General features: G+C 48.8%; 4 protein-coding genes across 4 annotated transcripts, besides 3 other annotated features; 2 read left to right on the top strand and 2 right to left on the bottom strand.

Moving 5' to 3' along the window:
* Positions 1-2646: 2646 nt before the first annotated feature.
* N7515_003863 (uncharacterized protein) lies at positions 2647-5941 on the bottom strand (the record flags this gene model as incomplete). The annotated part of the gene is made up of 7 exons (XM_056664607.1): positions 2647-3556; positions 3897-4551; positions 4612-4946; positions 5002-5105; positions 5156-5404; positions 5466-5709; positions 5760-5941. The coding sequence occupies 7 exons, from the start codon at positions 5939-5941 to the stop codon at positions 2647-2649; spliced, it is 2679 nt and encodes an 892-aa protein (XP_056523664.1).
* Positions 5942-8292: 2351 nt separating this feature from the next.
* N7515_003862 (uncharacterized protein) lies at positions 8293-9260 on the top strand (the record flags this gene model as incomplete). Its single annotated transcript, XM_056664606.1, has 2 exons — positions 8293-8725; positions 8782-9260. The coding sequence occupies 2 exons, from the start codon at positions 8293-8295 to the stop codon at positions 9258-9260; spliced, it is 912 nt and encodes a 303-aa protein (XP_056523663.1).
* A 920-nt stretch (positions 9261-10180) lies between these two features.
* On the bottom strand, positions 10181-11131 carry N7515_003861 (uncharacterized protein; the record flags this gene model as incomplete). Its single annotated transcript, XM_056664605.1, has 2 exons — positions 10181-10983; positions 11107-11131. 2 exons carry the CDS (start codon positions 11129-11131, stop codon positions 10181-10183), a joined length of 828 nt encoding a protein of 275 aa, XP_056523662.1.
* A 43-nt stretch (positions 11132-11174) lies between these two features.
* Positions 11175-12112: a sequence feature (Protein overlapping with rRNA (N7515_003860, KAJ5139012.1) was converted to a misc_feature.).
* A 175-nt stretch (positions 12113-12287) lies between these two features.
* Positions 12288-12476: a sequence feature (Protein overlapping with rRNA (N7515_003860, KAJ5139012.1) was converted to a misc_feature.).
* Positions 12477-12609: 133 nt separating this feature from the next.
* Positions 12610-12682: a sequence feature (Protein overlapping with rRNA (N7515_003860, KAJ5139012.1) was converted to a misc_feature.).
* Positions 12683-14122: 1440 nt separating this feature from the next.
* Positions 14123-15631, top strand: N7515_003859 (mannitol dehydrogenase family protein; the record flags this gene model as incomplete). The annotated part of the gene is made up of 1 exon (XM_056664603.1): positions 14123-15631. The coding sequence occupies one exon, from the start codon at positions 14123-14125 to the stop codon at positions 15629-15631; it is 1509 nt and encodes a 502-aa protein (XP_056523660.1).
* Positions 15632-15883: the final 252 nt, after the last annotated feature.

The raw sequence follows: 15883 nt of genomic DNA, 5'->3' as shown, positions 1-15883 counted from the left end.
TTGATAAATCATATGCGATATAGGGGTATACGTTCCCTTGTCCTTTTCCAGTGCCCGAATCTCTCGCGCCGCTGAACTTCCGTCGTAACAGGCATTTCCTGATCCATGAGAATGCAGTCAAATGAATCGTGCTTCCACGCGTCAAGGGCTTCCTGCCCATTGTTGGTCGTGGTGACCTCAAATCCCAAGACTAACATGAATTGTGTAATTCCAGCCCTCCGCATTTTCCTATCAAAAATTATATTTTCCGGCTTCCTGGTCACATTCTTGACCAGAGAAGAAGCTAGCCATGCTTTTGTTCTGATTTTATCTCTGTGTATTTTGTCAACTGAGGCGTGTTACCCATGCACCTTGGGCAGCTTCTATTAAAACAACCGTCTTCTAAAATCATATGGACCAAAGTGACTTCTGGAAAACGGCGGGTGTCAAATTGAGGGTGGAAACTTGAATGAGATCAGTTGGCCCATTCACCCAACAATGTAGTGGCAATTTTGAGCCAGTTTGTCCTTTGATTTTCAGCGTTGCTCAATAGTTAGAAGAATCATGGCCAGTAAATAAAGCACCACTTTTGCAGAGACACAATAAGCAAATTAAGTCTTGTGCCTGCCTCATTAGTGATCTCTCCTATAAGTCCCGCGACCATACAGATCAAATCTGATCCACTATGAGAAGGCGGGCTTCAACATCAAAAGCCTTGGCAAAATGGACTATACTGACCCTGTAAGTTTCCGAACAGTCCTTTGCAGCAATCGCGCTTCCCGTTGCTGTCACAAAGCCCCTGAAAACCTCGTAGCACACGTCAAAGTAGTGGTCACCGTGGGCCTTCTATCAGGTTGAAGCCGGCCTCTCGTAGAAAGCGTGTACCACCAGATAAATCTTTTGATCAGAACAGTGTTGGGGCGGCAGATTCCTTCTCCAGCTCATAGCTTTGTAGAGCCATCCCGCCTACATCAAGAAACCTTGTAAGTCAACAAACAGGGAAGCTGAAATAGCATTTCGCGGCCACTCACTCGATCCATAGGTCGACGTACTTCTGGTGAAGGACTTTGACCTTACCAGCACATTTATACCCGTTATGGAAGTCAGACTCTCGGAAGAGTTATTGGCAGGACTCAGTGGATTTGCGTTGCGACCCGTGTCTTTCGCCCGCTGAATCGAGAGCCTGGAGAAACATTTCGATGTCTCAATATTGAAAAAGAGTGTAGAATGAGCTTGAGGACTCAGCGAGAGCAAAAGGAAAGCCGACTTGTTGTGATGGTGGTTTTTCTCCGGTTCTGATAACCTGATATTTTATGGAAATTCAACCAGTACTTATAGCTCATCTTTGGAACTGCTGTCCGATGTGTCCGATGGAATAGTCCTAACAACAGCCAGTCTTGTAGAGAAGGGAGCATACAGCGCTCCCAGGATCACCAGGTTGATGCACATGCCCCAGAATGCATGCAATTCGTCCTAGGAGTAATACGCACGATGTGCAGCCAAGTTTCCAACCCTGCTTCCACTGAACGCGCTTCATGGGCTATGATCATTCCTAGGAACAAACCAAGGGTGCTTCCAGGAGCTCATGAACAGGCTGTCAGAGATCGAGCATATATAGTAGCTTGGCTGTTTGGTCGCTGACCAAACATTGTGCCTTTTTGGCCAGATGGCGTAGTGGTAAAACCCAAGCATCCATGAACCGTCACACAGGCAAAATGGGTCATCGCTTGCTCCCAGGAACCGACCCTTGGATAGCCCCAATAGGAAATATTTAAAGCACCTTTCATTGGGCACCTATAATTAACCTGCTCTCAATGTATGAAAGAATATTCGGGACAGGCTGGCACTGACCGATATGCTTTTGTCGGATCTTGGATAAGAAACTTTCCTCTAGCTCCTCTGATTCTATTAATATCGAAGTAATGATAACGACGACAATTCGATTTTTTTCGTGGTCTCGGAAGAATATCAAGAATATGAAAAGCTCGATGGCAGTAAGTAGATCACGCCTTAGATTATTTTGTATCATACAAACGAAAACATAACAGTTACGTTACCTTACATTGGATAAAATACTTCATGAGCCAAGCCATGTCAAGTGTGGCGGTGCAACGATGTACTAGTAATGTAACGGTGTTTTGATTTGTGATATGCCCGCTGTAATCGGTTTTCGCCAGAACACGCTGTGTTCACACTCACTATCATAACGATTTTACGCAGCGAACATCTTCAGCTTTAAGTCTAGCACGAATGACGGCTTACTGTCTGACAGAAGGTATTCCCAGTAATTCTGACTCTGGAGGATGTAACAAAGATCTTTCATTTTTTTGGTTTTCGCTAGCGACAAATACCTTTCGCTGGAGTCTTGGGTACTGACATTGTGACCTTAGAAGACAGAGGTATGTTGAAGAGTTGAGTCTCTATTATTTATGAAAAGTAAATTATGTACAAATAGACTACAATTGACACACAGCGTAGTGCTCGAGTTACATAAACCAATTAGCGAGCATATCTCCGACGGACCATCCGATTAGACCCTGATCTGGTGCATCGCTGAGGAAGTTCTAAATCCTTCCAAGCCTGTCGCAGAAAGGCCGTATCTATGTCTACAAAGTGGAGCCCAATCTGCCTCAAGGTCAGATTTTTGGCCTTGAGCTCTAGCAGCTTTCATTTTTCTCTTGTATTAAGCTTCTGACGGAGCTTGCGAGTACTCAGATCACCCAGATTATTGAGCGGTGACTGTGATCTTGGCTTGACTCGAGTGAGCGAGACACAGGCTTGATTACCAGAAAGGGTTTTGTCGTCGGATTCTGCCTGCATATGATGGTACTCCTCACGCCTAAGCTTCGGCCTTTGATTGCTGGGGGAGATGAGAGAATCTGGTCGTAAAGCCTTGCCTGGCCTTTCATTTGCTTCTTTGCCAGCACAATCTTTGCTAGATCGTTTAGACAGCTTTTGGCAAGTGTAGGGTTCGTTCTTTGCCGCCAGCTCGTCCATAGAGAGATCGGGCGGGTCCAGCTGAACAGTTGCTTGGTTGTAAGGCTCGCAATCATCTCCCATGCGAAGTTCAATTGGCTTGAGGATCCGAGGGTCAATGACTTCAAGACCGGGAGTTGTTGGCGGGGAGCTGAGTGAAGAATCTGCTGCGGGAAAGTATGATGCAGCTGCGCTACTTCTACTGCTTTCACTTGGAGTATCACTGAGTTCCGAACAGTAATATCGTTCGGGATGTTCCTCAACGTACGAAAGCGATGCAGAAATGGGCACAAATATCTGGTCTGGCTGCTGTTCGTGACGCGGAGGCGGATGAGGGTAAAAGCGCAACCTTTTGGGTCGCTCCTCCTCTAGCTCTGTCGAAGATCTTTGTGCTTCCAGCTCCGTCTTGAAGGCACGCTTTCTCTTCCTCGGAAGCTTTGGACTAGACCAAATAGCTTTGTTGAGCCCGTGGATGTCGTGCAAATGATGTCGAAGGTCACGCTCATTGTCGAATTCTTGGGCACAACCGCATACTGGCTTTGTTGTAGGCCACTGGAGCCGACACATGTGCTGTTCTTCGATGTGTTGCCTCAGGTTGCCACTTTTCAGCCAATAATCCAATCGTTCTTCCGCGGGAAGATACGCATTCCAGAGGCACAAGGGACAGTAGCCGGGGCGGATTACTGTGTGACGATATATAATAACTTCACAGTGTTGAGTTTCCCACGACTGGAGATGAGCATTGCAGTGATCTCGCCATTCACTTAACAAGCACCACTCCATACATTCGTAACAAAAGCGCATTTGTGACTCCGAGACTTGGAAACCAGCTGCCTTCTCGCTTCGAACGCATGCATGGATGTGAGTGCTTCGTTCACTTTTTTTTTTAAGCTGATTGAATCTGTCAGAGGCTGCATAATCACGGCCGAAGATCCACTTACCTTGTAATGATGACCTGGCAGGCTTTCGCCGGACAGGCACTATGAATTGGACTTTCATTGGGAAGGTAGACCACATCAAAATCGCGGAAGCATTGAGTCTGTAAGTCTTTGACGAACATGATTTTCTCTTCGAAGGACAACTCAGTGGTTCGGGACATCGCTGTTGCGATTCGCGCAATTTCAGGCATGATCAAACTCTGAGCACGTATACAAACATCATTTGTCACTGAGACCGGCTGCTCTTTGCCACGGTTGAGGATTTTTTGATCCCTTCTCGCCTGTACCCAAGAAGTTTGATACCTTTTGAGTTTAAACCGGCGTTGCCGAACCAATGCGTTCCTGTAACGCAGCTTCGCGTCCCGAAGATCCGTCTGATTATTGCACTTTCTGAGATCTCCGATGCGGCTTCTCAGTTCCACCATTTCAGGTAGCATCAAAATGCTTTCCTCGATGTGAGCAGGCAAATTAACAGGAAGACCAGGCACACAAAATTGAGTGTAGCCCTGGAAGTACTCAATGTGTTTCGTTTCACCTTTCTCATCAAGAACGGCCGAGACTGTGTCTATAGAGGAGCAATGGGCTTGATAGTGATCTGGGAATGTTTTTGGATCCCGATGCGCCAGGATTTGTGAGACGGGCGCAGAGCCATACCTTGCTGTATTGGGCGTCAACCACCGGATCATGCTCAGTTGTATTGATGTTCATTTTTGCTTACCTTCGACCTCCTTGGCCAGGTTCCTTCGCAAAAAGTGTATTGTCGGATGTTCACTGTAGCCAGCTGCATCAAAGATCTGGTGTAGGTAGGAGGAAAACTCTTTGTTCGTAAGAGGAATTTCTTGAGGCCCGTCGGCTGTGACATTCCGGAAAATCGGTTTCGTCTTAAAACTTTCCTTCCATTCTAATGGGATCTCTCCATTCGATAGATCAAATTCTTCCAAATCTGAAACAGTCTCTATACCAAAAAGCGCGCCATGTGCAAGTGCGAGTGCGAGGAGAAGTTGGCCAGATGCGAATTGAGGTTTGTTGCTGTCACGGATACCGATTCCGAACCTGAGAACATGTTAATAGAACTGGAAAGAAAGAACCAATATTTTTGAATCCTTACACTGTGTACTTTTCATCACGATTATTCTTGAGCCATTTCTGGTTGACTCTCCATCCAACCTCCCATGGAGCGGTGGATGAAGGAAATAGAACCAACTTGATGTCCTGGTTCAAAAATTAGAACAAAATGAACTTCAGAGACGGTTCATACATACTTCGTGTCGAAGGCCTTTGTAGTGTTTATCCTCATCAGAAGGCATAAAAGTTCCGACTCTTGCCCCCGTGAAAAGGTATAATTGAAGAGCAAATAGTATGAGGACCTTTGTCAGCCCGGGAATAAACTTTTGATGATCAGCTTGCCAAATTGAGGCGACAACTTTCAAAAAGTCATCCCTCTTGAAGTTGTACTTCTGCTTTTTCTGGTCCACGACAATGCCCTCTGCTGTCAATGTATTTTTTATCCACTGCATTTCATGGAAGAGTAGAGTTAGTGATGTGTTGTTGACAGAGAAATAAAGAACCCACATCATATACTTCTTTTCTATCCTTCTGGGGTACCTCCGTTTTGGTGCTCTCTTTGAATCCCCCAAAGAATCGTTCCGCCCACGCTTTGACAGTTCTAACAGTTGGCTGTTTGCCTTCGCTGAGTCTGCCTGTAGCAGAACTCACACACCAGCGAATGAATTCCTTAACCACATCATGGCTCGGAGGGGAACATCCGGGAACAGTTTTGTAATGTTTGAACTTATTGCTTGGATCTGCTGTGAAGCTAGGAGAGAAGTCAGCTTCCTCCAAGAGCTCGCGGGTCCGTCAACGTACTCGAGCCAGAGGTCCAGCTTCTCTTGGTGTATTTTCTTGGTCTTGTCGAGCTTCTTGTCTTTATTTCGGATGCTGTCTTCCTCCCTATGGGCCCCGGGGACGTATCCATTCTTTTCTCGTAGTAGACGGCACCTTTCCTTGGTTATCTCATCGCGTCTGGCGAAGAAGTCCATTCGCTCCATAGTAATGAACCTTGCTCGGATGCTAGCTGTAGAAGCGGTTAGGTAGTAAAATGAAATGATTTGGATGAGATGATGAGAGAGCTGGTTCATGGGGACATGTTGTCCTTATATAGCTGAGGCTTCGAGCTCAAGTCGGCCGCCGTACTGAAAAAAGACAGGGAAGTTTGATTGGACTATCCCTAATCGGATGGCCTTCGCCATCTTATTTCTGCCTGATAGACATGACGCGTTATTTTGGGGGCAAGGGATCCTCCAGAAAACGAGGGCAGCCCAAATATCGTCAACGCACTAACCATCACAGAATAAATAGCTCTGTGGGGCCTGTCTCTATTGGGTAAGGTCTAGACTGAGTTACACAAATCAGGGGTGCTCACTGAGCGTTTCTAAGGTATCACTGAGCACTCACTGAGCACTCACTGAGCGATCTCGGAGCACGCACTGAGCGATCTCGGAGCACGCACTGAGCATACCCAAGTGGTCACTGAGCAGTCACTGAGCACGTCGCGGATTAGTCATCGTACACGTGACCGAACTTGAGCATGCTCACTGAGTCTGAGCCCGTGCTGACATCTACTCACTGATCCTGAGCCTGAGCGCCCTCATAAAGCGGCGGCAGCCCAGGTAGGAAAGGCCCCACCCGGCAGACTTTATCCTGTCTATATAGTGACATATTGGCATGTATATATACGGGAGACGGAGTCTGGAGATGCCTTCAACCTATTTGGTCGATACAGACCTGATTCCATGGCATCCATGCACCTCTTATATATTTCGTATGCACACTTGTAAACCTGCACTCGTTCCTACCATTTCAATGGAGGTTAGTGCAGTTCCAAGCCCCTGAATACCAAGAAATCTTATCCCCACAAACAATACGGAGTAGGTTAGACTCCACTGCCCGGTGACAATCATATCATTGGCCGAGTTAAGGATGTTCGCGGAGGATTATTCTCCCGCATATTGTTCACTCTTACGGATAGTCTGACGCTGAATGAGAGAATGTGAAGGTTATCGGGGTATCCTGCAGGCTCAGAATACTCTCCACCGTCGAGTACCTGAATGTACCTTGGACGTCTTAACGAAACGCAGAACCACCACTCCCTGGCTTATCAATGGCCTCAGCATTCAGAATGATATCACGCCTGTTATCTCGTCTCTATTGGACGGGAAATGGGCAGGAACTCAACATCTCAATCAACTCAGACATAGATCTTGCTTGAGGCTGACAGGATACCTGCAGATTGCCCGAGATCCACTATCTGTGCCTTTCTGCTTACCCACCCCTATTCGGAGGGTGTGGGAAGCTCAAAGGCACAGATACCTTGCAAGCTGCATGTGCGCTAACAACTCAAATGGTATCGGCAAATTGGACAGAAATGTCTGCGCCCAGAAGATTTTCATCGCTGCTGGTAGAGACGACAGTAACAGCCTCCAGAAAGAGGACGAAAGCGAGCGCTTGATCATTCCCATCCGCCCTAGGACTCTCGAACACGATGTGACGATGGCCTTTCTAGGAAAGTGGCGGAGCCCTTGGCCCTCCAATCTAAAACCTGGTCCTTGCCCATATTATTACCTCTAGGTCGTCGGGGCTTTTCCCAGTTCCAGCAATACACACTCGGGTTGGTAATAGAAGTCCACTTGTGTATACTTCTACAGTGCACTGTGCACTAGAAAATGTTCACCAAAGTGGCGTCTCTTCTCTTCTTCCTTTTGACCAGCACGCCCATCATCTAACTAGCCCGCTGTAATTAAACTGAGATATAAGCGTGCTCATCACTATATCTAGCACATACGACCATAGGGTGTGGAAAACAGGGCTTCCCGTCCGCTCAGCCGTACTTAAGCCACACGCCGGTGAGTTAGTAGTTGGGTGGGTGACCACCAGCGAATCCTCACTGTTGTATGTTTTTATTTTCAGCTTTTGCCTGCTTTTTGCAATTGTATCCTGTGATTCCTGTCTACCACATAGCTCCGTATGAAACGGTGTATCTCTTTGGCATTGACTGATATGGTAGAAATTAAGCCAATTTACAGCGAGTTCCCTATTACAATCTGGGAATATTTGACGAGAGAATAAAGGTATTTCAAAACAATTTTGAGAAAGAGTTGATGCTGTTTGGAAATATCACTATTCCTTTGTCCTTTTGTCTCCCGTTTTCATTTACTAGTCCGTGTTTCTCAGTTCCTCGTCTCTTCTGGAAGCGCCGTGCCGGTGTCACGCAACCTTGGAACATCCTCACTGTGCCCCGCACCATACCAACCTCCCTTTGCTCCCACAAGTCCAAAGTCATTCTACACTTCGGCTTGACTGCCATTTTACCATATCCACTTTTACCTGCTCGTGTTTCAATATGAGTGATGCCGACCCCGAACGCGAGGACCACCCTGAAGGTGCTACTGAGGAGAGCAAAGCAATCAACTTCAAATGGACTCCTGAGCTTGTGAATATTGGAAGCTCTCGCGGCGCGATACATCCATCTCTCGGTCCTATTGAAGAGCACAACGGCTTTCGTATTTTCAAGTACCGACCTGGCATGAGCCTACCAGATCCTGCTGATGCGCGTGAATGTTTGAGATGGGCGGGACTATCTGACGAGAAGATAATAGAGGTAGAACAGAAGTTCAACCAGCTATACCCAGATTATCAAGGACCCAGCTGTGGATATGCCGAGAAGTATCACCGGACTGGCTACACTGAGATCATATTCCCTAAGGTTGAGAAAATGTTGGATATTTTCATTCAAGGAATGCATGATGACCACGATGAGGTTGAAGAGACTCATAGTGAGTGTTTTTCAATTCGTGCGATAGGAAGACCTCAGCTGATCAACTCAATATAGAGGCTTTTATCGAGAAGGGCATCCAGCTTGGACTCCGCCTGGAATTTGCGATATTTTGTGGACTACACAAGGATGATCCCCGGGCTGTTGAAAACCCCTATCTATTCGAGAAAGACTGGTTTTGGATGGACCCAGCAAGCATCATGACTGATACCCTAATCTCATTTTGGAGGGGAGTCGAGAAGTGCATGGTGTCGAAACTGTTATATGATGGAAAGGCATTCACGTGTGGTGGAACATGGGTGGTCCGTGAAGGAGAAACTATAGATCAAGCAAAAGCGAGGCTGGACGACCGAGAGCGTGAGAGGCTAAGGGAGCAAGCGGAAAAGGAATACAAAGTAGAAAGGGAGCGTGAGAAAGAAGGGTTGGAGAAATTGTGCGCCCAGGAGGATGCCATATGGGCAGAACAAGACAGACAACAGACAGTCGGAGATGCTGAACCAACAAAGCATAAACAAAGCTGCTCAGCAGAAGGATGACGAAGGAACGCAGTAAATTGACGACAAGTTTGAGACAGAAATACTATGAATGACACCACCATCCTCATAAATCTAGTGGCTCTATATGATATGAGCGAAATACCTTTGAAACTGTTCAACTTCGCTGATAACTCTTATGTGTTTGGGTCCATAAGTATCAGTCAAACTGACGCTTCAGTGGTATCGTTCTCATTTAGGGAATTATTATGGTTGCTGAACTGGATGCCATCCCCAAGCCAGAGCTCGTTGCGAGTTTGTTAGACTTAGGACCGGCGTACTGGCGGGTCCAAATGAGGGGTTTAGAACTAGAGTGAAGAAATCCTAAGGGGTATTCCTGTATTTCCATTTCTGAATTGAGGGGTTCTGAATAGCTCACTCCTTCTGAAAAGCAAAGTCTCAAGTGTTACTGTGCTGCTGTCTCCACACACCTAGGTAGTTAGGCAGAATTAGGAATATACCAGGTCGAGTAGATGCTTTTAGACATTTCAATTGAGAGTCCATCTGTGACTCGAAAAACGCATTTGATATTGGTCAATAGGCCAACAGTCAATTACCCCAGTGAGAACCGGTACGTTTCATTTGGTCTATGTCTCTACTTTGTCCATTGTTTCCATCTTATTGTTCACTTTCATCCGTTTGAATAGGGTTATTCCAGAAACCCGTTTGACTATTGTACCTATTGACCGTTCAAACTCTGTTATTGTAGTCCTTGTTCAATGCCAGCCATATATAACCTCATATCACGGCACCACAATAGACTCTATATTCTATACTTATGCATCGATCTGAATAGCCTCGCAATTGCAGTCACAACATAGCAGCCTAGACCTCCAGCTATGTATAAAAACACCCAAGTTTGCGCTTCATCGAATCCTTTTCCATCTCACACTACTTTATTCCTCATACCACTTCCCAATTTCTTACTTCCTTCGTTTCGTCGCAATTGCTATCTTGCTGGTCGAGATGGCTTTGGCTAATACCAACCTCCCGAGCTTTCGGGTGCTCTTCTCGAGCCGCGCGGACTGGCTCGCGGAACTTGCCGTTCTCGCACCTGTGGAGCCCTTCAGGCGCGACGCATTCGACCTGACAGTCTTGGAAGGCCTCCGCTGGCTGGCACGGGGTGATGCCGTTCGTGGCGGTACAGCGCGCAGAGCGGCTGCCGCTTCTCCCCCGGCCTCTTCTCCCCCGGCCGCTTCTCCCTCTGCCTCTTCTTGTATCCCGGCCGCGTCATCTACTTCGGCTGCTTCTACCCCGGCTGCTCCTACCCCGGCCGCTTCTCCCTCGGCCCCTTCTCCCTCTGCCTCTTCTCCCTCTGCCTCTTCCCCCTCTGCCTCTTCTCCCTCTGCCTCTTCTCCCTCTGCCTCTTCTTGTATCCCGGCCGCGTCATCTACTTCGGCTGCTTCTACCCCGGCTGCTCCTACCCCGGCCGCTTCTCCCTCGGCCCCTTCTCCCTCTGCCTCTTCTCCCTCTGTCTCTTCCCCCTTTGCCTCTTCTCCCTCTGCCTCTTCTCCCTCTGCCTCTTCTTGTACCCCGGCCGCGTCTTCTACTCCGGCTGCTCCTACCCCGGCCGCTTCTCCTTCGGCCGCTTCTCCTTCGGCCGCTTCTCCTTCGGCCGCTTCTCCTTCGGCGTCTTCTCCTTCGGCGTCTTCTCCTTCGGCGTCTTCTCCTTCGGCGTCTTCTCCTTCGGCCCCTTCTCCCCAGGCCCGCGCAAGTCCGCAGAGGGCTGGATGTCGCCGTTTCAGGGCGGATGGGTGGGAGAGCCCGCCAAGGAAGAGAGTCCGTCAAAACTGGCGGATTGACGGGCATGATTGGGAAGCTGACAACTATCCAATTCGGGATTGCTCACCCGCGAGTCCGGCCGACACTGACATCTCGATCGCCGATGCGTCCCCACCTAGCCCTAGCGATATCTCAATGCGGGATGCCCCTTCTCCAGACAATGAAATCCAGATGCAGGTTGGCTCTTCCCCTGGGAGTCACATGTCCATTGATGACGTCCCATCCCCTGCTGCTTCCTCGCTGCAAAGCGAGATTTCAATGACCGACTGCGCGGCCCATCAAATCGACAGTCAGGATGTGGAGATGTCTCGTACGCCAACCCCTCCGCAACAAGAGAAGCCCGTCGCCGCCAGTGTTCTTCCGAGACGTCCTTCTCCCGTTGTTGCTGGCCCGTCTACCACCAAGGAGATCGTACCATCTGTGGTGGCGGCCCCTGGCCAGGGCGTTGCCGGCTACCAGGACATGGCAGCCCCAGTTGAAAGCACGGACGCCAAGAACAAGGGCAACGGCAAGGGCAAGGAGAGGGACCCTGGGGACGACACGATGGCGGATGGAGCATCAACCAACGCCATTAAGGACGGGCAGGCAAGCACTTCGGCCTCCCAGGAAATGTCTACCAGCAGCGAGCAACAGGCTGCGTGGTATGGGCAGCTTGAGGGTGCAATCTCTCAAGCTGCCAACCATTTCCTGATGGAGGCCCACGACGATGGCCATCTCACAGATCACTCTCTCAAGAGGATCAGAGAGGATCGTCGTGCCAGAAGGTTGCCTGCCCTGACCGACTTCCGCTACGACCAGCTTGGCCAGTACCAGTTGGTGTTCGACAATTTCAGCAAGCTGTACGGAAGCTTCGGCCGTACCACTGTTGGTTCGAGTTTCGTCCTGGCTGCCTGGCGCAAGCTAGGCACAGAGATTTGTGCCAGGAACTTCGCCAATTCCGATAGAGTGGTAAAGCAGCATGTTGACGATGCTGTGAAGATTCTTGCCTTGCTGAGAGCAGAGAAGTCGGCGATCAGGTCGATCTCCGAGCTCCGCGACAGCGTTCGAGAAGTCCTGGAGAAAGGCGGTGGTTCGTAACCGATTCTCTCACTCTCTCGTGTTGCTCTCGTTCTGTCTCTCTTGTTTCTTTCTGTTTTGTTTCTTTCTGTTTTGTTTTTTAGTTTCTCAGAATCTGATTCACTGTTTGAAGATTCCTTCGTTTTCACTGAAACCACATGTATTCCTTAGATCGGTATTTACTCTGTCCAGGTCGAGCCCAGGGTCAGTGCACCGGCATTTACCACTACCACACGTCTATATAATAGTATTGGAACGTAGTCCTGGTACATACGACCATAGGGTGTGGAAAACAGGGCTTCCCGTCCGCTCAGCCGTACTTAAGCCACACGCCGGTGAGTTAGTAGTTGGGTGGGTGACCACCAGCGAATCCTCACTGTTGTATGTTTTTATTTTTTTGCGTTCTATCTCTCTATTGTTCGATCGCCACTCTCTATGTTCGACATTTAACCCGAGTTCTCGTCTCGGTCATACTTCAGCTAGTGTAGTCTGTGTAGACCTCAATAGACAGCAGTAGGGAAGCAACTAGTTACAATGGCTTCAAGAACGTTGTTAAGGGGAAGCGTTGCCTGAAAAAACTGCCCTGAACCCTGAGTGTCCCTGACTACCTATCCGCCCCTGCAAGAAGAGAAAACTAGATCGACCTCGTGACTATGTCCGTCAACATTTCCGGGTCAGGTCTACTCCATGTGTGTACGTATATCTTCAAAAGCTTAAACTATCTTGGGCCAGGTCTGGACTCAGCCCAGACTCCTAATTTGCGCCTTAACCGGCCCAACAAAAAAAGTCTGTCAGATGACCGTCAAGATTTTCCCGCAATTTGTCTCGCGCCATCTCAGAAACTTATGTACTACTAGTTCTCTCTCAGGGGTGCGCCTTATCGCCGTGTGGCGTGCGTTAAAAGGGATAGTTTGTGCATGAAGAGCTCGGGGAACCCGGATTCTGCGCCACAATATGCAAGATACCGTTCTTGCAGACGCATCATCCCTGTCTCCTAGTTTTATTGCTTCGATGTGAATTCCTGCGGCATGCTCTTATCTCTCCGAGCGTTTCCGGCTGTTCCTACTGTGTACATTACCCCGGATTGGTTTGAGCATTCCACATGGATAGATGCGGAAATCAACCACAACAACTAGGTCTTTCCGGGGTAAAGGCTAGAGTAAATGTATTTGTGAGTTGTTTGTTTGTTTTTTTTTTCCCCTTCCACAAAAGAAACCAAAAAAAGCAAATATGGCGATATCCAAGATATGGACCAAAAAGACAAAGAATATTGATAAGAGTGGGATTCGAACCCACGCCTCTTGCGAGACCAGGAAACTATTGCTAGTTTGGAGTCAAGGTGTACCTTAACCTGGCGCCTTAGACCAACTCGGCCATCTTACCAATTCATGTTCATTTGTGCTGGTCAGGAATTATTATCCACCTGCAGTCATTATACGCAGTAAAGACCATACTCAACCTTGGAAACTCGAAAGGAGGCAACTTCAGACCGGATTCCTTCGGGTGGGGCCTTCCTTTCCAAGCCCGCTTTCTATGATTTCAGTGGGAACCCGGGGCAATATTGCAGTTCGGAGCTCTGTCTTCCTATTTCACAATGAATTATCCCCCTTGTTTTGACCATATGGCAACCTCAAAAGCTGAGAAACGAATGCGGCTGTAATATCGGCGAAAAAGATAAGAATAAAAGTTCTCGGCTCGGAAGCGGACGCGGACGCAAGGGTTGTGCTAAAATTAAACCCGACCAAACATCTACTAAAAGCTTCCCGGGAACAAATTCAATCAGAAAATGATTCCCCACAACTTCCACGAGGGGCTAATCGGGAGACAAAGAATGTTCTGAGTGTTTGCAGTGGGGTGAAAATCAGAAGGTGGCGTTTCAAGCCCACATGATGTAATATACCCTCCCTAATCGATTTTCCGGATCAGCGGTCAAAACCAGCGGTGTCCCCTGCTCTGATGATTTTTTCGTTGTACATCTTTCTTCTCTCATCTCTTTCTGTCATTCATTCGATACCCCTTTATTCGCAATGGCACCCCTCAAGCTAAACAGCAAGAACCTACCCCAAATTGCCACCGCGGGCGATGGAAATGTCCAGGTCCCTACTTACAAGCGCGATGGCGCTGTCAAGGAGGGAATCGTGCACGTCGGTGTCGGTGGCTTCCACCGAGCTCACCTGGCAGTTTACGTCGATCAATTGATGCAGAAGCACGGTGTGACTGACTACGCCATCTGCGGTGTCGGCTTGCAACCCTTCGACGCTACCATGCGCGACGTGTTGAGAGAACAAGACCACCTTTACACTGTGATTGAGCGTTCGGCAAAGGGCAGCTTTGCTCACATTGTTGGCTGCATTAACTCCTACCTCTTCGCACCCGATGACCGCGAAGCCGTCATCGCCAAGATGGCACACCCTGATACCCATATTGTCTCCCTCACCATCACCGAGAGCGGCTACTATTACAACGAAAACACACACGAGTTGATTAGTGAACACCCCGATATTCAGTTCGATATCGACCCCGCCAACGAGAAGACCCCCCGCACCACATTCGGCTTCCTCTACGCCGCCCTTGCCCGCCGTCACAAGGCAGGCCTCAAGCCCTTCACCGTCATGTCGTGCGATAATATGCAGAAGAACGGTTCCATCACACGTCACATGCTTCACTCCTTCGCTCTCCTGCGCGATCCCGAGGTTGCCAAGTGGATTTACGAGCAGGGCGCTTTCCCCAACGCCATGGTCGACCGTATTACCCCTCAGACATCAGCCGCCGACAAAACGGCGCTGGCTAAGGACTTCAGCATCGAGGATGCATGGCCAGTCGTCACAGAGCCCTTTATGCAATGGGTCATCGAAGACCAGTTTTCCGACGGTCGCCCACCATTTGAGAAGGTTGGTGTCCAGGTTGTCAAGAACGTGCACGATGTCGAGCAGTTTGAGAAGCACAAGCTCCGTCTGCTCAATGGCAGTCACTCCGCCATCGGCTACCCCGGTCAGATGGCCGGCTTCAAATACGTTCACGAGGTGATGGAGAACCCGCTGTTCCGCAAGTTGGTGTGGCAAATGATGCAGGACGAAGTTAAGCCCTTGTTGCCTGATATTCCGGGCGTCAACATCGACGATTACTGCGAGACGCTCATGGGCCGTTTCTCCAACCCCACAATCATGGACCAGCTGCCTCGCATCTGTCTCAACGCTTCTGGCAAGATCCCTCAATTCATCATGCCCTCGATTGCTGAGGCAATCTGGGTGACTGGCCCGTTCCGCCGTCTGTGCTTTGTCGCAGCCGCTTGGTTCTGTTACGTCAAGGGTGTCGACGACAGCGGTAACAAGTTCGAAGTCAACGACCCGTTGGTTGAAGAGCTTCAGACTCGCGCTCACGCTGGCGGCACCAACCCCCTTGAACTGCTCCAGATGAAGAACCTTTTCGGTGACGATTTGCGCGGTGATAAGCGATTCCTCGATGAGACCGCTAAGGCCATGGAGGACATTACGCGGGATGGCGTCTTGAAGACACTTCCCAAGTACCTGGATTAAAGCGTTTGATTTTGCGGTAAAAGTTTCTACCTGCGTCTGCGAGCGATGTTTTTATAGATAGATGATAGACGAAATTACCTACATGTACAAATGGATTTCGCCCCAAGGGGATCAGGCTTTCTAAGTGATATATTATAAGAAACGCAGGTGTCCCATACCTCGCCGTTAATGTTTTTCGAGTGTTGGACATAAGGAGTACCGAGAATTTTGCATGTGTGAATTGAGTTTTATGAGTTTAATTTACAATGTACG

This window comes from Penicillium bovifimosum, assembly GCF_028826915.1.
Source record: "Penicillium bovifimosum strain IBT 22155 chromosome Unknown utg000003l_segment0_segment0, whole genome shotgun sequence".
In the NCBI taxonomy this organism is placed as follows: domain Eukaryota; kingdom Fungi; phylum Ascomycota; class Eurotiomycetes; order Eurotiales; family Aspergillaceae; genus Penicillium; species Penicillium bovifimosum.
The sequence above is the reverse complement of the archived record's forward strand: the minus strand, read 5'-3'. Positions and strand labels throughout refer to the sequence as shown.